Source organism: Rhinatrema bivittatum, chromosome 9, assembly GCF_901001135.1.
Source record: "Rhinatrema bivittatum chromosome 9, aRhiBiv1.1, whole genome shotgun sequence".
NCBI classification, from domain to species: Eukaryota; Metazoa; Chordata; class Amphibia; order Gymnophiona; family Rhinatrematidae; genus Rhinatrema; species Rhinatrema bivittatum.
Genome location: NC_042623.1, coordinates 64,450,938 through 64,475,656, shown reverse-complemented (window position 1 = coordinate 64,475,656; position 24,719 = coordinate 64,450,938). Strand labels below are relative to the sequence as shown.

The 24,719-nt window shown below is 43.2% G+C and overlaps 1 protein-coding gene across 7 annotated transcripts in view; it reads right to left on the bottom strand.

Moving 5' to 3' along the window:
* TBC1D22A (TBC1 domain family member 22A) overlaps positions 1-24,719 on the bottom strand; it is a 970,480-nt gene that overhangs the window by 879,942 nt on the left and 65,819 nt on the right. For all 7 annotated transcript variants that reach the window (XR_003858779.1, XM_029617102.1, XM_029617099.1 and 4 more), the window contains exons 4-5: positions 19,956-20,290; positions 6,618-6,782 (exon numbers count right to left, since the gene is read on the bottom strand). Coding sequence is in view for 6 of the 7 variants with exons in the window: in XM_029617102.1 (XP_029472962.1) it covers positions 6,618-6,782; positions 19,956-20,290 (500 nt within the window). In the remaining variant the exon portion in view is untranslated. The remainder of the gene's footprint in view (positions 1-6,617; positions 6,783-19,955; positions 20,291-24,719) is intronic.

The following is a 24,719-nucleotide window of genomic DNA, read 5'->3' as shown; positions in this document are numbered from 1 at the left end:
TTTGAATATTCTCCATATTCGTATGTAAGTTAGAGATGTGGAAAACTTGCGTGCTCGGAGCAAGGTGTCAATCACTGCCCCCGAGTATCTGCTCTTTTTCAGGCGGGTCCTCTCAATGGCCAGACCATAAGAGAGAATCGAGTTGGGTCTTCATGGAGGATCGGTCCTTGCTGGAGGAGGTCCCTCTGTGGGGGTAGACACAGAGGGTTCCCCGCCAGAAGTCTTCGCATGTCTGCGTATCATGGCCTTCTTGGCCAGTCTGGGTCCACTAGAAGTACCAGCCTCCGGTGGTGTTCTATCCTGCAGATGATCCCGCCCAGTAGTGGCCATGGGGGAAAGGCGTACAGCAGGTCTTCCTGTGGCCAGGTCTGGACGAGGGCATCAATTCTCTGGGATTGTGGTTCTCATCTGCAGCTGAAGAACTTGGGAACTTGGGAGTTGGACCGGATTGCCAGAAGATCAATGGCTGGTGTTCCCCAGCGGTTTACTATTAAGTGGAAGGCTGTGGTCGACAGCATCCATTCCCCTGGGTCTAGACTCTCTCTGCTGAGGTGATCCGCAGTGATGTTGTCTTTTCCCATGATGTAGGCGGCTGAGATCCCTTGTAGGATTGCTTCCGCCCACGCCATTAGGGGGTCTATTTCCAGAGACACCTGTTGGTTTCTGGTTCCTCCCTGGCAGTTGATGTAAGCAAATGTTGTTGCATTGTCCGACATGACTCTGACAGATTTGCCCCGGAGTCTGTGACTGAATCGAAGGCAGGCTAGTTTGACTGCCCAGGCTTCCAGTCGGTTGATGTTCCATCCCGACTCTTCCTTGTCCCATTGCCCCTAGGCCGTCAGTTCCTGGCAGTGGGCTCCCCACCCTCATAGGCTCGCATCCGTGGTGAGCAAGACCCAGGTCGGAGGGGATAGCCTTACTCCCTTGCTCAGATGGTCTTCTTGTAGCCACCATTGGAGCTGGGTCTGCACCTCTGCCGGTAGCTGGAGGCGAACGGAGTAGTTCTGGAACATCGGGTTCCATCGCAACAGTAGGGAACGTTGTAGTGGTCGCATGTGGGCCCTTGCCCATGGGATGACGTCTAGTGTTGATGTCATGAGGCCGAAGACTTGGAGGTAGTCCCATACCTTGGGGTGAAAACAGATCAACAGGTTTCGCAATTGGTCCATCAGTTTCCTTCTCCTTGTAGGGGGAAGAACGACCTTGTCTTGTTTGGTGTCTAACCAGACTCCCAGGTATTCTAGTGATTGGGAGGGCTGCAGGCAGCTCTTGGTTGTGTTGAAGATCCACTTGAGATTCTGCAGTAGATTCTTGACCACTGGTGACTTTCCTCTGGAGATTTTGCCCTGATCAGCCAATCATCCAGATTTGGATGTACGAGGATTCTTCTTTCCTCAGTGTCACCGCCACTACAACCATGATTTTGGTGAACGTCCAAGGGGCAGTAGCTAGTCCGAAGGGTAACGCCCGGAACTGGTAGCGATGGTCCAATATCACGAAGCATAGAAAGCGCTGATGGTCGTGATGGACCGGGATGTGGAGATAGGCTTCTGACAGATCCAGAAAGGTCAGGAATTCTCCCGGCTTTACTGCCCTTATGACCGAGCGTAGGGTTTCCATGCGGAAGTGTGGTACCCTCAGATAGCGATTGACGGACTTGAGATCAAAGATGGGCCGGAACGTTCCCTCTTTCTTGAGGACACTAAAATAGATGGAATAGTGCCCAGTACTTTGTTGGTGCGTGGGCACCGCTGTTATAGCTCTTAGGGCGAGTACTTTTGTCAGTGTGGTTTCCACTGCCGTCCTCTTGGAGCGGGGAGCGGCACGGTGATTTCACAAATTTGTCTGGAGGGATACTGTGGAGGTCCAGGTAGTATCCCTCTCGAATGATGGTTAGAACCCACTTGTCCGATGTTATCTCGACCCATCTTTGGTAGAATAGGGCAAGCCTCCCCCCCGTGGCTTCTTCCTGTGGATGTGTCTGTTGATTCTCATTGTGGGGTGCAGCTGGGGCCTGGGCCTGAGCCGGCTCCCCTCTTGTTGTGTCTGTTCCGAAAGGGCTGGTCCCTGCCTGCGGGACAAGGTGCTTGGTATGTGTTTTTGTATGGTCTAAAACGCTGGGATCCTCTGCCCTTGGATCTTCGGGGAGAGGGGTCTTGGTTTCTTTTGATCCTGTCCTCTGGTAACCGAGGTACTGGGGATTCACCCCATTTGTCGGTTAACTTCTCCAGTTTGCTTCTGAACAGGAGGGCTCCTTTAAAGGGCATTCTCATGAGTTTCATCTTGGAAGTCACGTCGGCTGACCAACTTTGGAGCCAGAGTTGCCTTCTGGCTGCCACTATGGATGAGACGCCCCTGGCTGAGGTGCGCACCAGGTCGCATCCATGAGGAAAGATATCGCCAGTTCTAATGTTTCGACGGACATGGTTGAGTCCCTGGACAGCGACAAGCAGGCATGTGTCACCACGGCGCAGCAGGCAGCGATCTGCAGGGACATAGCTGCAACATCAAATGACTGTTTAAGGATGGATTCCTGACGTCTGTCCTGGGCATCCTTGAGTGCAGCTCCTCCTTTGACTGGAATGGTAGTGCGCTTTAAGACAGCGCAGACCATGGTGTCCACTTCGGGGAACCCCAGCAGTTCTTTGGCTGAGGGTTCCAGGGGGTATAGGGCTTTTAGGGCCCATCCTCCTTTGAAGCTGGCCTCCGGGGCATTCCATTCCAGGTCAATCAGTTGTTGGATGGCCTGCAGCACTGGGAAATGGCATGAGGCCTGATGAAGCCCGACCAAAACAGGGTTTGTCTTTGGCTCCGCTGCGGTGCTTGTGCCTGGGATAGCCAGCGTCTTCAGGCTCAAAGACACGAGATCTGATAACTCGACTTTGGAGAAGAAACGTATCATGGTTCGGTATGGTTCCGTTCCTGGAGGGATTTCCCCTTCCTCCAGGAAGTCTGGCTCTTCCTCCGAGGTGTCTGTGTCCCCTAAGGAAAGGCTTTTGTCCGGAGGAGGCATGTCTCGGGGAGGCCGCAAGGGGCCTGGAAGGTTTTGGTCTTCTGGTGGAGACTGTGGCTGTGTCACCGGTGGCACAGATTATGCCTGGACAAAGGTTTGCAGCCCTTTGAAGAATTCCACCCAGGAAAAGTTTCCTGGGTCTATATTGAGTCCAGCAGCGTTCCCCGAGGGGCCCATCTGAGGAGGGGTCGAGCTGGAGATAAAGAGGTCTGGGGTACTATCATTGGTGGAGTCAGATTCCTCTACTGGCAGAGGGGGGCTTTGCCTCGGTTCCCCCTGAGCCTCTTTGCACTGTAGGCACAGGGCAGCAGCCACTTCGGGTTGCGCAGGTCTCAGGTGGCAGGCTGGGCAGAGAGCTTGTCCCTTGGTTTTCTTGGCCGGCGGTGCCATGGTTTGTGCGCATGGAGTGCCTTAAAAATTAGTCTGTGCGCGCGCTGGGAGGCTTAGTTGTGCGCTCCGGGTGCACCGACGCTGTGCGTGCAGGATTTAGAAAATGTGCGTGCCGCTGTGCGCACGGGCCTATTTGTGTGCCCAGCACCATTGAGCGCGTCGTTGTGCGCCCGGCACAGATGAGCGCGCCGTTGTGCGCACGGCTCAGTTGTGCGGGCAATACGGCGATCAAGGGGGGAAATGGCGCCGACAACCACTTGGGAAAGATGGCGGCCCCCTCCAGAGGGTCTCCACGTGGGAGGACCCTTGCACCAGATCAGGGTCTAGCCTGGACGGGGCTGCTCAACCCGACAGAACAGACGCGGGAAGGATGATCTGTGCGGCTAATCGAGCCTCGGAGACCGGAGACTTTAAGAAAGTTTTCTACCTTACCTTGTCTCGATGCTTCCCGGTCTCGTGCCGGGCGGTCTACGGCTGCAGGGGGAGAGGGAAAATACCTTCACCGCCGCGCTTGGTATTGCACCCGCTGCCTCTCAGCCACTCTGGGGGCTAAGTCCACGCCGGGAACCGGCCTCCAGACAGAGGCTTACCTCTGAGAGATCTCGGAAATCACATCAGGAATTCTCAACTGGGGGAGGGACCCTTAGGTATCACCGCAGGAGAGCGGGGCTCATCTTGTAGAGATAAGATTTTCTTTCTTCTTTGGTTTGGATTTTCTAACGCTGTGCAAGCGTGTGTATAGTCCCGAACTGCTAACGAGACTGAGAAATACTGAAGAGCAGAGCTTCCTGCATGGGTATATGAAGGCTGACGACAGATTGAAATCTGACTCCGTCTCCCAACTGCTATCAGGAGTACACTATACCCATTGGTCCTGAGTCCATCTGCTACACGCTAGGAAAATCATGCATTTAGCCTTTGACCTCATGTCACATACATCGACAGTGTGTAACGAAATCCCTTGACATGTGCACTGTTGTGTTATATTTGATTTAAAAGGGATACCAAGCAATTTATTACAAATATTTAAACTGTATTAACAAAAAATTACATTTTACACATATGCACCCATCAGGAGCAAATTAATTCCTTAGAAGAATTATAGACAAGAAATAAATTTAATAAAAACTAAATAGAAATATCATTAATCCAATTAAATAAAAACATCAATTACAATTTAGAAAAATGACTAAACAGCATATAATTATTGTTTACATTTAAATGTTTATCTAATGTACACAAAAATACAAATAATTAGTATTTATTTTACAATTTTTCATCATATATGTTTTTCTTATTTAAGGACCCCCCATCAACAACAGCCCTGGAAACAAATAGGTTTAAAAATCCAATGGATTTTTCCACATCGATTCAGATCACTAGGAAATGCTTTATGGAGCTTAAGTCATAGGTTACAAGTATTTAGGTGGTTTTCTTTCTCGTTTCCTTAAAAACGTATCACTCATTTTCTGGGCAAGAAGTATATGTTTTATGATCCTGATCATCTAAAAAAAATTCCTACGTGATAAAAGTTTCTAAAGTTTAAGATTTTTCCTACTGTCTGTTTTGGGTTATTTAGTTTGATTAGGAGCACTGGCATTTTTATTTCTCTTTCTGTTATCACTATTTTATTTGGTCTTTCTCTCCTCTCTCCTTTGCATATAGACTTGAATTATATCATGGACTCATTGCCTGTCATGTATTTTCCTAAGGAGTATTTCTGCACACTATCTGAATGTTCTTTAAGATTTGCAGTATAACTGTTTATTCTTTAAAGCAAATTAAAAAAAATCCAATAGCCTTCCCTTTGTAAGAGTAGCTTGTTACCACCCTATCTGAATTTTAAATTATTGCCAAGGAACAGAAACTGAAACTATTAAAACATCCCCCTGCCCCTTACTATGACATTCAATAAAATGTCCAGCTATAGGATATTTTATATCCTTCCTTCTACAGCAAACAAAGGTATATATTTATCGAACTGTGTCACACATTAACACACATTAGTAAATATGCCTCATCACATAGAATGGTAGCATTTTTGATAAATATAGCCCAAAATGTTACCTAATATGTCCCATGAGTTTCCTAATTCTACAACATATTTAACACACAGTTAATTAAGATAAACCACAAATGAACAAGTCATGGCCAGGCCCACAAGAAATATACTGCAGATTTCAAATTTTTATGCATGCGGAAGTTCAGCCACTGTCTTCCTTGTCTGCAGTTTGGATAAGATTCGGATAAAAGACAGCCAGCGTTTATTCTGCAGTTGTTGCGTTTCCAACAGCAGTCTCTAATGGAGGTACCTTTGCCTTCTTTAGTTTCATGTCCCTCTGAACCATGAAACCAACTATTTAGTATCAGCAGCCTTTCAGTCACTGCCGTGTACAGGGTCCTAGCCAAGCCTTCAGGGGCTTCTGAGACAGCTTTGTGCTAGAATACCACAACCTTTGCTGCTTTTATCAGTTATATTTGATTTACAATGTTAAGCAATTTTCTGGAATCTGAATGCAGTGATGTACTAGACCATCTATGCTAAGTCAAATAAAATTTGTTAAAAGAAAAAAACAAAATAATATTATTAGGTTAACGAATATTTTAAGATGCAAGCTTTCAAACCTATGTTCCATTTCACAGGTCAGGTTTTGGAAGTGAAAGAATTGGGAAGGATAGTACAGATTGTGAAAGCATTTTAATGATTAAAGAAAGAAGTTGAAGATATATAAATGTCAACCTGAAAAGATGCTATGTAGGTCCTATTCCACATAGGTCAAAGCTATCATAGGGTCAAAGAAGATGCAACTTGTTTATTATTTAGAATAGTGCCAAGATTGAATTCTAAAGTCTATAGGAAGAAGATATTTTATTTTGGGTAATAGTAGATACATTATTTTATCATCTGTTTAGGCCCTTGTCCAGTGCACCAAAAAGCTGCTTAACTTTAAATTCCCATGTTTTTTTGCCCTCTATGATTTTAAGTTATTTACTGATTGCCATCATCATTTCTTCTATATTCTGTCTGGGATGAGAGAAGTGCTTTTCCACTGGTGTGTTTATGGGTTTGTATCTGATGCTCTAACAATGCAGGTTACTCAATTTTCTTAAGTGACCACTATACTATATGAGCAATGTCACAAATTATTTGCAGTACTACTGTACATACTACAGACAAAATTAGTCTACGGGAATATTTCTTTAGAAGACTTACCAAGATCTGTATTGGGACCAGCAAGAAGTAGCTTAAATTTATCCATTCGAAATGCCTCTCTTTCTGTTAATACAGGAGAGCCACTGGTATGCTCATCTGCTGGAACCACTGGCTGATGTGGAACAGACTGCTGTCTCTGTAACGAAGCCTTTTTAATTGCACCATCTACAATAGCAGGGACAAAAATATAATAAATATTTTAGTTGCTTTCTTCCCCAAGCTCAGCCCATAAGTTCACAGTCGTCATTTGAAATGCTTGTCAGAACTAGTTGCCATACAGGTATGTTAATTAGAAAATGCAGGAGATAGGATGAAACAATTAACAAGAAAATAAAATGTGTGTCAAGTGTGTTTTTAAATTAGATCTTAACACAACTATCTAAGGACCAGAGACAATAAAATTCTAGCCACAATCACTTCTTGTGATTTATCATAAAATCTTAAAGATCATCATAACCCTACAAAGTAGAAACATTTACAGGGCAATTCTGAAAGCCAGTTGCATAGGTAAAAGCAAATTTGCTTTTACCATGATTTTACATAGTAGGATGAACTTGCCATTACACTTGTGTGTCATCATCCAGTGGTGTGCAGTCACGGAGTGTTGAGACTGCAGTTGGTGTGCAAAAGACACGAGGGTGAGAGCTCACTGTAGAGGCAGAAAAGTCTTTGCCTGCAAGGTGTCCAAGTCTGCCCCAATGAACGACAAGGTTTGAGATGGGACTATTCTTTTCTCTGTAAAGCCTGTTGCTGAATTATTGTTTATTGTAAACCGAGGTGATGTTTTTAACGTGCCGCGGTATATAAAAAAATCACTAAATAAATAAATAAATAAATAAATAAATAGGATTTGTCATAGTTGACGAGAATTCCTAATGAAAGTAGAGTGTGTAAAGTTAGATTGAGGGACAACAGAGCAGCTTGCTGAGTAGCAGCCCTGATTAACCAATCATCTAGATAGGGGTAGACGTGAACACCTTGAGTCCTAAGGAAGGCTGCAACTACTACGAGGCATTTTGTGAAGACTCGTGGCGCAGACGCTAGACCGAATGGAAGCACTCGGTACTGATAGTACTTGGGGCCTACTAGAAACTTCAGGTATTTGCGATGAGATGGAGTTATTGCAATATGAGTGTATGCGTCCTGGAGGTCCAGAGAGCAGAGCCAGTCTCCTCTTTGTAAAAGAGGAAGAAGTGAGCCTAAGGTTACCATTTTGAATTTCTCTCGCTGGAGGTACTTGAGGGCCCGTAGGTCCAGAATAGGACGAATGCCTCCCGATTTTTTGGTGGTTAGAAAGTACCGGGAATAGAATCCTAGGCCGTGCTGAGAGTAGGGTACGGTTCTATTGCCTTGGACTGGAGAAGGAGGGAGTGATCGGATGTTCTCCATGTCGGTAGAGGTAGGGAGTCTGGTGGCACGGAGAGAAAGTTCAGATAGTAACCCTGAGTAATTATCGCCAGAACCCATTGGTCTGAGGTGATTAAGTGCCATATGTTGTTGAAGTGGCACAGTCGACCTCCCACTAATATGTGAGGCAATGGAAGCTGGCTGCTGCTCTCTAGGTAGAAGTCAAAAACCTGAAGCAGGACCCGGTTGAGGAGCTGCTTGCAGTTTTTGTTTCCGTGTCTGACGAGACTGGGCTTTTTGAAAAGGTCTCATGGAACGGGATCTGGTTGGTGGCGGGTAGGACTTCTTTGGGTGGAAGAATGACTTCTTAGAGTCCTTTCGGAAGGGCTGTTTTGAAGAGTAGTCAGAAGGCATCAGAGAGAGCTGTCTTAGGGTCTCATGATGGTCCTTAAGTTCCACCACCGTCCGTTGAATCTGTTCGCCAAACAGATTATCTCCTACACAGGGTAGGTCGGATAACCTGTCTTGTACCTCAGGGCGAAGATCGGAAGACTTGAGCCAGGCCCATCTCCTTACTGAAATAGCGGCTGCAGATACCCTAGAAGCAGTGTCAAATATATCGTAAGATGATCTGATCTCATGCTGGCTGACCTCAAAACCCTTGTTTACTAGTGTTTGGAGCTGATCTTGAAATTTCTGAGGCAGGGAATCTGTGAAATCTTGTATCTGCTTAAAAATGACCCTATTATATTGGGTCATATAGAGCTAAGCGGCAATTTGGGAGATGAGCATTGATCCTTGGAAGACACGGCAACCAATGGCATCTAGAAACTTCTGTTCCTTGCCAGGGGGAAAAGAAGTGTGAGGCTTTGATCTCTTTGCTCTTTTCTATGCAGATTCTACCACTACAGATTGGTGATCCAATTGAGTTTTCTGAAAACCCGGAGCTGACTGCACCAAATAGGTAGTGTCAGCTTTTCTGTGGACTGGAGCAATGGAGCCAGGATGTTCCCAGTTCTTCTTGAGGAGATCCAGAAGAACCTGGTGGACAGGGATGGAGGTTATTTCCTTGGGAGCATCCGGGAATTGTAGCAACTCCATCATCTGATGTCTATCATCCTGTTCAGTCTGTAATTGGAAGGGAACCAATTCAGACATTTCCTTCACAAAATGTATAAAGGAAAGGTCCTCTGGAGGAGAACGCTTTCTACTTTCAGTGGGTGAAGTGGTGAAGGCAAATCATCGGTGTCTGGGGAGGAATCATCAGTCCAGGTATCATAGGGATCAGCACCTGCCCCTCTAGGAACTAGAGGAGGACGGGGTGGTGGGATACCCGAGGGTCCTGGTCTAGGCTCTGAAGGAATCGAAGGAATAATTGGAGGCATCGATGAAGGCATCGAAGGCACCGGCGCAGGCATCGAGGGATGGCTCGGTGGCGCCGACGGGCGTATCGGCACCGATGGTTGGACCTGTGGCAATGGACATATTGGCATCGATGGCTGAGGTAGAACGCCCAATGGAGGGATGCGGAACGGTGTTTCTCCTCCTGATGACAGCATAAGCGGGGAGAGCACCGGAGCCATCGGCGACCCAGGGTCCATCGGTGGAAAAGCGGCAATGAGCGCTTCCATCCTGGAAAGCAGCGGTGCCAACGCTGCCGGAATCAGGTCGGTGGGCAGTTCCACAATCGGTACCAGTGTCGGTGCCGGAGGAACCTGGAGTCGTTGCATCGCCTTGTCAATGGCCTCCTAAACCATCCGGTCCAGTTCTTCTCGGAGACCTGGAACAAGCAGCCCCGGCTCCGGAACAGAAGAAGGAGGCAGAGGCGTAGCCGGAGGGACCACCATTAAAGGCGGAGTCGCGGCTCCCGATACCCTGTCAGGTGAGGGTTGCCTCGGTGACCCGGTCGCCGAAAAGGTCGGTGCCTTTTCTGTACAGGGTTTCTTCAACGGTGGCTCGGACGATGGCAAGGTCGATGATTTCTCTCCCTCGAAGGTCCGAGACTTTCGAAGTCGATGGCGATGTTTGTCTCTACAATCCCCTCGGTCCTGAGGGGGAGTAGAGGGTGTCGAAGGCCAAGATGTCGTCAATGCCAGACGGTCACCGGCCAGGGGACGATGCTGGCGCAAAGTTGAATGAGCCGGTTCCGACGACATCATGCAATGGATGGAGTCGGGATTTGAGCACGGAAGAGAAGTTCCATCTTCTCCATTCTGGCCTTGTGACCTTTTGGTGTTATTAGGGCACATTTGGTGCAGGTCAAGACATTGTGCTCTCGTCCACGACACATTACACAGACTTTATGGGGGTCTGTGATGGACATGGTGCGATTACTGTCCGGGCACCGACAGAACCCCGACACCATGGAAAAAATTGAGCTGTGGTACGGTCGACGGCCAGTAGGCCGCGAGGGCCAAACTCGACAGTAATCGACGGAGAACGGGTAAAAAACTTACCGGGGTACCGCGGCTTGAAAATGTTGAAGAAGGGACCCCTGTGGTGCAAATTAACTTTGAGTAATCGCATGAGAAAAATTCCTGTCAGGAATCTCTGCAGAGCTCCTTACCCGCAAGGCTACTGCTGCGCGGAAAAAAGAAGACTGAAGGGGGACCCCTGCTGGCTGCAGGGTTAGTGCCATGCTGGGCATGCCCAGTAGGGGCCAGTTAAAGTTCTGGAAACTTTGACAAAAGTGTTCCGTGATTGGGCTCCATCCTGTGATGTCACCCTTATGTGAGGACTACCATCCTGCTTGTCCTGTGAGAATCACCCTATGCTGAAAAAAAAATTCAGGTATGGAGAATAGTGAACAAGAGTTTTGAGTTTGCTGACTCTTCTAGCTTAAGTGATCGCAATTAGAAAAATCACCCTCGAAGTAAAACATTTAGTGAGGCCAATTCCAGAAGCTCAGAGGCTTCTTTAGCTGGGAAAAAAAACACACTGAGATCCTACAATACAAGAGGTTTTTGCATTGGGAGTTTGATGCGCAACAGTGCTTTCATAGATCTAGGTATTAACAGATGAGTGGATATGGATTTGCTATCTACTGTAATAAGAGTTCACTCATACCAAAGAAGTGGTAAGACCTGAGTTTGAAAGATGAAGAAGGTACTATAGTAGATGCTGAGGCTGACATGAGAAAGGGCTGAATGCATTCTGTGGACACCACTTAGAACATTTGTTCCATTTGAAGATGTAACTCAGTCTAGTTGACAGCTTTCTAGATGAGACTACTATATTGATAATCTCTGAAGGAAAGTTGAAATCCACAATCACTGAACATTCAACATCAGGCTGTTAAGGGTAGTGAGTTGGGATGATGAAGAGTTCCATTCCCTTCTGTTCCCAGTGGAATGAGAGGACTGCTGGAAAGTAGTACAAGATATGTATGCCATGCTTGTCTGGGTCAGGCTGGAGCTACAAGGATCAGTCGAGCATGATCCTGAAGAATTTTTTGCACTGTTCTGGCTCTGAATGGGATCAGTGGAAAAATGTACTTTTGATCCTCAATCGAGGAGGAAAGCATCCGAGCTAGCCTTAACTTGCTTGAAAGAACTGAGAAAATTTGATTTATCTTCTTCTTCTCCTATGAGGCAAACAGGTCCACTGATAATTAAACCATAATTTGAAGATTTTGTCTGCTACAAATTGTTCCAGAGAACATTCGTGTGGACAACATATTCTGCTGAGATGATCTGCAAGCATGTTAGAGATCCCTGGGAAATAGGAGGCATACAGCAGTGCCTGATTCTTGTCACCCAATACCAGATCTGAGTACTTCCCGGCAGAGAGACAATGAACACCTTGCTTATTGACATAACACATGGCCACCTAGCTATTGATCTGAATCCGGATGCTCTTGCCCTGTAGAGGGTTAGGGAAGCAATCAATGCATTTCTTTTTGCTCGCAACTCGAATAGACTGATTTGAAATTGACTTTTTTTGGGGTGTCAAGTGCCCAGATTTTGGCAACAGCTGAAATGAGCTCTGCATCCCTTTGTTGAGGCATCCGTTGCTAACATTATTCAATAAGGAAACTGATGAAGAGGCACACCCTCTTGAAGGACATTAGGTTGTAGCCACCACCTGAGATCCTGAGCCATGTTCTGGAAAATATCGATCACACTGAAGAGAAGCTGGGTTAGTTGATCCCACTGGGAATGCAGGCCCCATTGCAGGCATCATAAATGCATATGACTTTGTGGAACCACATGAACAATCACTGCCATGTGTCCCAGCATGACTAGAAGAGATCTCACTGTTGATCATAGAGAGGAGAGGATTTTCAAATCAATTTATTATTATGAAATGCTTATATTCCACACACCCAGAAATCTGACTGGTGCAGTGTACAACAATAATAAAAACAACAAAAATAACATTAAATACAATAAAACATTAAAAACACAAACAAAATTCCTGATAACAATCCATCTGAACAACGCCAGATGGCACTAACTCAAACATGGGAACAGATATGCCTTCAACCTTTTATGAAATGTTAGTCTCTTGTCTGATATCGAGAGGAGCCAACTTCCAAATTTCTAGTCCAAAAACTGAAAATACTCTTATGGTGAGACACCTGAGAGCATAATGGTCGCTTGATCCAAGGGTAGAAAAACTCTCTTGTAATGAGTCTATCCACACCCTATAATTTTAGTCTTTGGGCTAGCACCAAATTCAACTTTTTGAAGTTTATCAGAAAACGTATGCTCTGCAACAAGGAGACTGTCTCATGCAGAAAGCTAATCACCACCTCCCAAGATCTTGCTGTTATCAACCAGTCATCCAGATAAGGGAAGACTTGGATCCCCTGGCACAACATATATGCTGCTACCATTGCCAGGCATTTGGTGAAAACTCCTGGGGCAGTAGAAAGGTTGAATGGGAGCACTGAATTGGTAGTGGGTAAATGCGAAGTAGCACCAATGCAAATAGTGGATGAGTATGTTCAAGTAAGCATCCTTGAGGTTCAATGCATAGGGGAAGAATTGAGCTGAGGGAGTTCAATTTAAATTTCACTTGAAGTAGGAGATTGTTCAGAGGATTTAGATCCGGAATTGGTTGCAAACCTCCTGATTTATTGGGGTTGAGGAAATACTAGGTGTAAAACCCCTGTATACCTTGTGACAAGGGTTTTATCACTTGCTGCTATCATAGAATGTTTGAACTTCCAGGCTTAGTTGTGAAAGATAGGACGGATCTGGCTGAAGCACAGAACAATGTGGGAGAAGCAGTAGTCAAGAGAAATGAAAGCAGTATGCAAAGCACACTATTTGAAGAACACAAGGGTTCTTGGTGATAAAACACCATTTGACCACAAAAAGCTGGATTCTGCCCCCAACTAGAACACAGGATTGTGGATTGAATGAAGCAAGCAAAAACTGGGCACTGGTTTAGGGTAGACCAGTTTTGGCTTGTTCTCTTTGACTAGGCCTGGTAGAAAGAGGATGAAGTTCAGTTGAAAGAGGCTGAGGGGCACCTATGAAATTAAGGCCACTTGTAATGATAGAAAGGTCATTGTGGTGCAGATGACTGCTCAAAGCCTGTCGAGAGAGATTGCACACCTATAAATTGGCCTTTTATCTGCGCCACCAAAATGGGTATTTCCGACAGAGGAGGTCCAATAATTTCTCATGCATGCCGTCTCAAATGCTGCTGGCCCTATGCCATGCCATACAACATGCTCCAATGGATGATGCAGAAGTTGTAGAAACTTAAACAAAAGATTCATAGACTGAACATGAAAAGGGGCGAATACCTTCTTCCACATTAAAAAAGGGCTGAGGATAGTTTATAGAGCCTTTCTAAATTTGAAGGAAAGGCTTCATTTTTTGTAGGCAGTCATGGATATGCTGCACCATGTATAAATGAACAGTAATGTGTGTAGTCAGCATGGACGTTTGAAACCTTCTTGCCAAAATAGTCTGGAAATCTATGGTCTTTTCCCGGCAGTGAATTGGAATGGATCCGAGTCTTTTTTTTTTTTTGTTTGTTTTCTTCATCGCAGATTCAAATACCACTGAATGGTGCAGCAACTGCACAACACCAAATCCTGGAGACTGTTGAACCCTGTACTTTAGGTGAAATTTTCTTACTATTGGCACAGCAGAAAATGGTGTTTCCCACATTCTCATCTGCAGAGCATTAAGAATCATATGGCTCTGACTGAGTAGCAAGGATTTGTAGAAGACCTAAAAGCTCAGAGCAGTGGTCTTTATCTTTATGAACATGGATTCCCAAGGTGTACCCATCTTTTCAATTAATTTTGAGAGTGAGAGTTCTTCCGGATGGAAAGTATGGTCTGGTGGCTCCAGCAGAAGATTGGAAAAAATGCTTGTAGAGTCCTCATCCAAACCCAATGACCCGTGGCACACCATGGAGAGTCCAGCAATGTTGGTATCATAGGAAGATGAAGAAGGTACTCACTCGAGGAAGTTCCAGGAGAGGAAACCTGAGGATCGGGTCAGGAGAAGTCCAAGGCAGAAGGCCCTCTGAGGAGTGCGTACCCAGAGCGTCCAATGCCACGAAGAGATACTGGAACAAAAGAAGCCCGATGTGGAGCGGATTTAACAAAGAGAGAACTCCTTGCTAACTCGTCTTAGCAATGGGCCGGACAGCTTAAGTACACCAGTGGGTTGACATCATCGGGAGGGGACGCCCCCGAGGTTCCTGCCATGACGTATACAAAAGGAGGCCCTGTGTGCGCGCCTGGGTGATTCAAGAAATAAGATGGCGGTCGGCAGCGCCGATGCCATCCCGGGAACACCGGGGAGCTTGGCGATTGACGGTGCAGGGAAAAAAGAGGAGAGCATGAGAGGTTGCAACAATCAAATCCAGTATATCCAGATGGAACCCCTCTGCCAATAACCTAGACGATGAAAGTATTGTGGTGACTGGCGGAAGGTGTACTCTTAAGCCTTACCCTCCAGATCTAGGATGAGCTGTATATAATTGCATTGGTAGAGCAGCTGTTAGGATCAGCAACTTGGACTGGGTAAAATGCTTCAAAGATTTGGAAGATATAGACTTGTCATGTTTAGATGAATGGTATTCTGATCACACTGAGGAATCTGACATAATGTGTCGATGCTGTGTTGATGGAAATGCCACTTGCATCATTACTGCGCCATGTGCTCCCTTTTCGGATCCCAAGTGCTTCAATCCAGTTGCATCGAGCAATCAAAGTGCTGAGGTCTTGGAATGTGTTGAGAGGGTGCAGTGCTTCAATTTAGATGCATCATGCATCGAGTGCACAGAGGTGGAATGCATAGATGCAGTCTACGTCGAATGATCAATTGGCAACAAAACCCTCAATGCTTCATGGTTCAAATGCTTTAATACATTGTGCATAGAGTCTGTCAATGCATCATGTGTTGAGTGAGGTAATATGCTGGGCCTTGATTGCTTCGATGTTCCAAGCATCAAGTGCATCGGCAGATCTTACATCAAGCGCTTTGATGCAGACTTGCGTTGATGCGCCGATACTAGATACATTGACGGCGCAGGCAGCAATTTACCACATTTCAAATGCTTATACTTTTCAATGCAAGCTTCAGCAGTTCCATGATTGGTGGTACTTTTTCTTTGATACAGGGCAACTGACAGAACTAGACTACTCGGCTTTGTCTTGCAAGACATGGGAGAAATAGATGAGCTACCGTTCCAGTCTTTGCAGATGATGCTAAACTGCAGGAGGATCTGCTGGCAACTCCCTAGAGATTTATGCAGCACCTCAATACAATGTGATCTGGGGCATGGTGACTGCCGGGACATCTATCCACAGGCATAATAATTTTGCTGATTATGCTCCAGGCTCAAGCAGCTACAGCAGAGTCCATGGCTGTTGGTAATGAACATTACACCTTACCACAAACACACAGCTTGAAACATTGGGCTCTTCTGAGACATCTAGAGGCGGCAAAGCCTCTTAGAAAAGAAGAAAAAACTAAATGAATCTTTTTTATTATTATTTATTTTTTAAGTAGCACTGAAAAGTGCTTTTGTGGAGCTGCTGAAAAAGGAAAGCAACAGAAACTGAAGAAAAACTGAAGAACTTAAGTAATATAACTGAGGAAGCTCATGAGGCAATGTCTGCGCAGAAATTATTTCACATGCTTAGTAGAGCTGAAAGTCCTACTATCTTGAAGAAATGTCTGTTCAGTGCCACCAGATGACATCATCCACATATAATGGCTAAGTCAACCTGCTTATCAATGGAAAATCAGAGTTTTACCTAAGGACTAGGGAACTAAGATGTTTAATAATTGCTCTGCCCCCCCCCCCCCCACGGCAAGTGAAAGTTCTGTGCAAGTACTTTGCACCTTTATAAAGTTATTAAAAAGCTGTCTTTTTTGTTCCAGGTTACCTTTGGGGACGTCTGGGAAAAATCAATGAGTTTGCTGTTATTTTCATTTTTACAGTGGCCAAAACATATTTGCCATATGTATTGATTTTATTATATTTTAAAATCATCCATTGTACCTGAAGATTGGAAGATAGCCAATGTAACCCTGATATTTAAAAAGGGCTCCAGGAGTAATCCGGAAAACTATAAACCAGTGAGCCTGACTTCAGTGCCGAGAAAAATCGTAGAAACTGTTATAATGAATAAAATCACAAAACATTTAGAAAGGCATGGTTTAATGGAACACAGCCAGCATGGATTTACCCAAGGGAAGACTTGACTCACAAATCTACATTTTTTTTTTTTTTGAAGGAGTGAATAAACATGAGGACAAAGTGAACCAGTAGATGTGTTATATTTGGATTTTCAAAAGTCATTCAACAAAGTCCCTCATGAGAGGCTTCTAAGAAAATTAAAAAGTCATGGGATAGGAGGCAATGTCATTTTGTGTAGTGCAAATTGGTTAAAACACAGGAAACAGAGAGTAAGGTTAAATGGTCAGTTTTCATAGTGGAAAAAGGTAAACAGTGGAATGCCTCAGGGATCTGTAATTGGATCAGTGCTTTTTAATATATTTATAAATGATGTGGAAAAGGGTACAACAAGTGAGGTGATCAAATTTGCGCATGACATAAAATTATGCAGAGTATTTAAATCTCAAGCAGATTGTGATAAATTGCAGGAGGACCTTGTAGACTGGGCTTCCAAATGGAAGATGAAATTTAATGTGGATGAGTGCAAGGTGATGCATATAGGGAAAAATAACCCTTGCACACAATGTTAGGTTCTACCTTAGGAGATACTACCAAGGAAAGAGATCTAGGCGTCATAGTGGATAATACATTGAAATTGTCAACTCAGTATGCTGTAGCAATCAAAATAGCAAACAATGTTAGGACTTATTAGAAAGTGAATGGCAAAACAGTGGATATCATAATGCCTCTGTATCACTATATGGTGAGACTGCACCTTGAATACTATGTGCAATTCTGGTCACCACATCTCAAAAAATAATTGGTTGCACTGAAGAAAGAGCAGAGAAGGGCAACCAAAATGATAAGGGGCATGGAACAGCTCCTCTATGAGGAAAGGCTAGGGAAGTTAGGGCTGTTCAATTTGGAGAAGAGAAGACTGAGGAAGGGAATATGATAAAGGTCTACAAAATCATGAAAGGACTTAAACAGGTTAATGTAAATCAGTTATTTACTCTCTCAGATAATAGGATTAGAGGGTACTCCATGAAGTTAGCAAGTAGCTCACTTAAAACAAATCAAAGAAAAGTTTTTCATTCATCACATAGTTAAGCACTGGAACTCATTGCCAGAGGATGTGGTTTCAGCAGTTAGTGTAATTGGGTTTAAAAAAGTTTTCGATAAGTTCCTAGAGGAAAAATCCATAAACTGCTTTTAATCACTAAGGAATAGTAGATTGAGATCTACTTAACATTTGGGTACATGCCAGGTACTTGTGATGTGGATTGGCCACTGTTGGAAATAGGCTGCTGGGCTTAATGGACTATTGATCTGACCCAATATGGTATATCTTATGTTCTTAATATTTTGTATTTTTATTGCGACACCCCCAACATTATTCTAAGGATAGGACAGATAACCAATTAAATAAACGCAGGAACTAAGTACGCGCTATCCATCAATGACTCAGTCTTCTAAAGGAAACCTGATGGGGAACTGAACTCCCACAACACTTTAAAAATTGCCCCCTAAAAATCAACATACATATTTGTCTCAACTTTCACATGATTTCTTAATTATCATCATACTTTCCACTAAAATCCTGAGGTTTAAAAATCAGAACATAAATGCCCAAGTCTAATTTCCCCAAAATAATTTTACTTCATAAACTAGCTTTCTTTTACTGATAGAGGACTGGCAGCACATTCAATAACAATTTTATCCTAAAGTATTTCAAATACACTTAATACAGAGGGAAACATGGACAAGGTACAGCCATTTTCAGTAGTGTGTAACGGAGCACTGTACGACAGGCTTGTGGGGTAGGGCAGGGCTAGTAATATAAAGCACAAGAGGCAGATTAAGTGCTGTATCGAAATGAAAAGACGAAAACATGAGCAAAGACATATTTCATATGAATCTTCATCAAATAATTTACTTTCAGACAAATAAATTCCCATAACAAAAACAAATGCAAAATATTAACAAGCAAAGGAACAATTGCTTCAAAATGGAACAGGGGACATTGTTTTCCTCCTGAGCATGTCCTCCTACTGCTTCACCTGTGCAGGTTACATAGTAATTGCAGTATCAGAACAATTATTTTGATGTTCAGTTTATATAGCAAGGGAAATGGAAGCATAATTTAAAAACAGTCAGGTATACAAATTGTAATGGATATTGAGTATGACCAATAAATTATACCTTAACTGTTTTCCTGTGATACCTTATCAAGGCTTCATTGCTACTCCCTAAAGAATAAGTAGCAATTTAAATGGCAAGTACAATTATTGGTACTATAACTCAGAAGTTCTTTACAATTTAAAACTTTGTAAGGATAAAGAAAGTAGATGGAGTACAATAAATCTACACTATTACTATTATAATAGGCATTATCCTAAGTACAGTACAGAAATTTGTCAGGAATTGGAGGGATGAGGGGGTCAGTGAAGATATGTTTATTATATCTGGTATAAAACATGCAATATAACTTGCTCAGTTGAGTACAATAAACCAGGTGCAATGCCAAAAGTGATAGAAATACTAGATTTACCGGGGAACAATTCGATTATGCCAGCTGTAGTTGTAGACAGGCTAAAATCACTCTGATTAATCATGAACATTCTTGCCTGTCCATTTGCTAAAAATAATTCAACAATATATTAATTTCTGGTTATTTGAGATTTCAAATTTATATACATAAACAATGAGAATATACAAAATTATATTTGACCAACAAAAAAAAACAAAAAACATTTTCTTCAAAAAGCCATAAATGGCAACTACAACCAAGTTACTTGTCTTATTACCAATTGAAGACAGTTTTTCCCCATAATGAGCTATCCATTTACTTAAAAAAGACAAAATAGGTTTCCCACAACACTATCCATAAAGTAATTTTTTTGCCTAAATTCTTGGGGGGTTTTTGTAGCCTTTTGCTTTATCTTTTGAAGGTGGAAATAGTCTAATATTTCTAACTCCACCAATAACAGATTAACTCAGGACCAAAGACTGCCTTGGAACTCTAAACTAAATGTAAAAAAAAGTTTGAACTAAATTAAAAGCCCTTCTGAAAACCCCTCCTAGGCCCCTATTTGCCTCCAGTTTAGCAGAGATAAAGTTAAAAGATTCTTTCATGGGGTGAGATACATTTTAGAATACCCGAGTTTACAGATGTGGGATGGCTTAAATTATATTGAATTGTAGTTAGTTATGCCAAGAAACTTTATTTTGGGATGTTGGTTTTTATTGTCTGAGAAAAAGTACCATTACTAAGTACAACAGGAAGTCAAAATAAACTATTATAAAGATGAACCAATACTCATCTATTTTTATCTTTATACAGAAAGCATTCAGAACATTAAAAAATCGTTACCAATCTCATTGTAAACGGACCTGTAGATCTTGGTATCTGGCTTTCACTAGCTGACTTGATCATCTTGCTGTCAATGTTCATAAATAAGGGCAGTTCTGGAAACTGGATTGGTTTCTCTTCCTGGAGCTCCTCTTGCAGTTTGTGTTGTTCTTGCAACTTGCTATGATTCTCGATAACTTTGTTTGCTGTTTCCATCACCACCTCTGTATTTAGATTTTCAGCTGCCATTGTAAGGAGTTCATCATCATCATCCCCTGCATCCCAAGCATCACTTGTATTGCTTTCAAACTCTTGGAAGCTGGTGATTTTCTTTGCTTTCACTGGTGTTAGTGATTTAGGAGTTGTTTTTGTTGTGCTGAAATACACATCATGCAGAGATATTAGTATTAACATCATGATCAATATGACAAAACTAATAAAAACAAGATGTTTGCTTCCACTTTGATTCTTGCAAAATAATTTTTTAAATATTGATTTGAATCTTTTTGTAATAAATTGTGGCAATAAACAACATACCCATAATGTAAAATCTATTTCTGAAAACATTTTTGTGTTACTGGCAGTTTGTACAACCAAAGAAACACTATCTGCCAAAAGATTTAAGACAACCTCAGTGCATTCTTGTAATAAAACAACAGATTGCATCTAAAAGAGGAAAAATATAGGCTTATAGCAACAGATTATATTCAAGATGATAAGGTCTAACAAGTACAAGGTCTAACAAGTACAAGAATACATTTGTGGGGAAATAACTACAAGGAATGTTAGTGTAAATGAAGATTCTCAGATATAGCAAGTTTGCTTTCTTGTAATCGGAGTTCTTATGTCATCCATTGGCAATGAACTGACCCATCTTCTCATAGCAGGAGTTCCCACATTAATGCACTGCCTCATAAGCCCCTTCAGACTTCTGTACAGCTTAAAGCTTTAGCAAGACAGTTGACTCTCTAGAAAGGCAGATGGGTAATAAGCATGGCTAATTTATTCTGCTATCTATGGAAACCCTGTTTACAGGTAAGAAAACTTGCTTATTCAGTTGATAAGTAGGGCTCAATAAGCCATGACATGAGGGGAGTCCTAAACTAAGGGCTGCACAAAGGAGACATTACTGAAGAAGCAACATGGCCCCAGCAATGGAGAGTGGAATTCTAGATAAATAGGCTGAACAAAAATGCTTGCTCAAAGCTACTGTCACTTCTTGACATGTTGTCCAGATAGTAAAAGGACAAGAAGCTGTGCACAGCCGAGCAAGTCACAGCTTTGCAAATGTCCTGAATAGAATTGGCCCTGGGGTGAGCCACTGAAGCCACTATGGCTCTCATCATCAGATGAGCCTTGAGAGAGTCTGTAATCTGAAAGATAACCAGGGCCTATCAGTGCACAATACAGACCACTAGTCAACTGGACAGAGCTCCCTTGGCTACTGCTATTCCCAATCAATTGAGAACAGGTGAGTAGCTTATAAGGAGGTTCAGGTTGAGTTAGAGCTTGCTTACAGTCCAAGGACTGGTGGGCCTTTTATCCTTTATGTGCATATGGTCTTAGAAAGAAAGCAAGCAGCATAATAGCTTGATTAAGAAAAAAGCCTAACAAACCTTTTGAAAGGAACTTAAGGTGTATGCATAAAACCATCCTGCTGAAGAAGAATTGAAGGTATGGTGAATAGAAGATCAGCACTTGTAATTCACAGACTCTTCAAGCAGACACACCAAATACAAGCAACACTACTTTCCAAATGAGAAGCTTCAAACTCCTCAACTCCAGAAGTTCAAAGGGAGACTTCAAAGGAGTTGAGCCACAATTACATTAAGGTCCCAAGATACTGGAAACTTGGAATGCCTCAATCCCTTCATAAATCTAGAGACTATAGGGCAGATAGAGATTGCAGCTTTTCCACCTTCTAGTGATACACCATATTAGCAAAGATGAACTTTCATTGATGAAGACTTGAAAATGAAAAAGTACAACAAATACTGGAATAAATCCCTAGAACTACAGGAAAATGGGTCCAGATAGCTGTACTGAATCCAGGACAAGAACCTCTTCCACTTGAAGTTATAGGATCTTCAGGCTGAAAGATTCCTGGTTAAAATCAGAACATCCTCCACTCCCGTTTGGGAGTGGTAAAGAAAAGACTAATATGCATTCAATATCCATGCCATGAGGGCCAGAGGGGACAGATTTAGTCAGAAGAGACTGCAATTCTCCTGCATGATAAGAGTCAGATGTTCCCAAAGGAATTGGAGATTGTATTAACAGCCAAACCACACTTGCCATGGTCAGGCCCATCCAATGAGGATCATCTGGGTATGGATCCCCAAGGACTTTCTGAATTATATTTTCAGAAAGACATCAGGAGATTAAATGTATCTGATCAAAAGCATGGAACAGAACTCTTTGACATTTCTCTTGCTTTATGAAGCAAATAGGTCTATTGCTGGCTGTCCCCAGAGATTTAATAAACTGCCCAATACTTTTTGATCCAAGGACCATTCGTGTGGTAGCATATTTTGAATTCCTGGAAGATAAGCCACCAGCAGGTAGGCCTCATTATGAAGAGGCCATGAGCAAATCAATGCAGCCTGCTGGCAAAGAATGTGTGAGCCCATACTCTCCTGTTTATGTAGAACATGGCCACTTGATTGTCCATCAGGGAGCAAGATTCTCTTTCCTGACAGAAGATGAGAGAAAGCTCCACATGCATAACGAATGGCACACAGTTCTACTAGATTGAACTGAAAATGACTCTCTGGTAAGGACTACAATCCTTATGTTCATGCCACTCCAATATCAGTCCCTCACTTCCTAGTTGAGGATTCAATGAATAGGATCACTTGATGTGACAGAGTCAGCAGCGGAGACCCAAAATCAGAACTGCTAGTTTCAACCATCACTGCAGGAATGTTTTCATTCCAGGAATTACCAAGATCTGGTGGTACAACAGTTGACATAGTTGATCCCACTGATTCCAAAAGCCTCACTGAAGGCACCTCATATGCAGCTCAGTTGTGGGGACCACATGCATCTCAACTGCCATGTGATTTGAGTAGGATCAAGACTGATCTTACTGGAGTCCACATCTGCTGACTGAGGTCCTTCACTTCCCTTTCATCCATGAAGATTGCTTTCTCCTGCACAGGCTATCCATAACCCCATGAACTAAAGCCTCTGAACAAGGATAAGGCTCAACTTGGCACAGATGATCAGGAATCCTAGGTACTGGAGGAGTGGAATGGGATCTGCTCAAGTGACTCTAAAAGCCCTGGTGGGGATGGGCCTGATGTTAGCCAATCATCCAAATAAGGAGAAATTCTGACACCCTGCTGCCGATCATGTATCATTACCACTACTAAACACTTCATAAATACTCTCATTTCACTCAAAGGCCAAAAAGGAGCACTTTATACTGGTAATACATGCCTTCACCACAAACCTGAGGAACTTCCTGTATGTGGGTTAAATGGGAATGCATTCTTGAGATCCAAGACGCACATCCAATCCCCAGGATAAACAGAGTGCAGAATTGTCTAAAGGGAATTCATTTGAACTTATCCCATACCAACAGATTGTTCAGTTCTCGTAAATCCAAAATTTGGCCTCAGTCTTCCCCATTTCTTGGGTTTAAGGAAATATCAGGCTCACACTCCTTAAAAGGAACCATCTTGATTGCTTTCTGTAAAAGAAGTGACTCCATTTCTACCTGAAGCTGAGCCAACTGAATCGTGTTTTAACAAGAGGCCAAACATCGGTGGGGCAGAAGGCAGTAAGAAAAACACAAATTCTAACTTTATTACACAATCTTTAGGACTCATCAGTATTTGGTAATCTTCTCCCACTCTGGAAGGAAGGACTGGACCCTTCCCCTCAGGGCCATGGGCTTCAAATCCATAATAAACTGGTCCCCAGCTTTGGCTACTACAGAATCATTTATCGACACCTTTCCCTCTGATGACCTCTAGCAAGAAGCTGCTGCACACTAGGTGGGGGCTTGATGACACTGAAAAAATAAAGAATAATCGCTTATACAAGAAGAACTGACACCTGGCCAGAATTGGTTAGTCTCCTACTCTGGCTAACAACTACAGGGTGGCTTGATGCTTCTTAAATAAAGCTACCATCTCCTTGACTTTCTCCCCAAACAGATTGTCTCCAGCACACCAGATGATCAAGCACTTCTTCACAGAGAACACTAACTCTCTACAATGGCAGTCTGCACCCCAATGGTCACCAATGAAGTTCTGGCCACAATATCAAACGCTTTACAAAAGAGCAGATCAGATGTTTCTCATATCCTCCATCACCCAAAAAACATTGGCCTGCTCCATTTCTGGCAACTCCATCAAGAGCTTCAACTTCTTTAAGCATTCATGTAGGATACTGTACCATATAAAACTGGTGCACAGTGATACAGGAGCTTAATATGCAACTCTGGAACACCTTCTTGCCAAAAAGTATCCAAGAGCTTCAAGTCTTTTCCTGGAGGTGTATTGAAATGATCCAGTCTTCCTTTAGCCTACCTAAGAGCCAATGCCACCACTACAGAGTAGTGCAGAAGTTAGACTACTCCAAAACTAGAAGCAGCCTCCATCCTGTAATTTAAGTTGAGCTTTCAGGCCATTTAAAAGCATGAAGTGGGAAGTCTTCAAGCAACTAGTATACTAGCTTTCCTGCCAATTCAGCAGATGGCTCAAGAACTGCAGAAGTCCAAAGCTATCCATTCTCAGATCAGCTTCTTTATGAACATCGATAGTAAGCACCTTTGCTTGCTTGTCGAGTAACTGAGA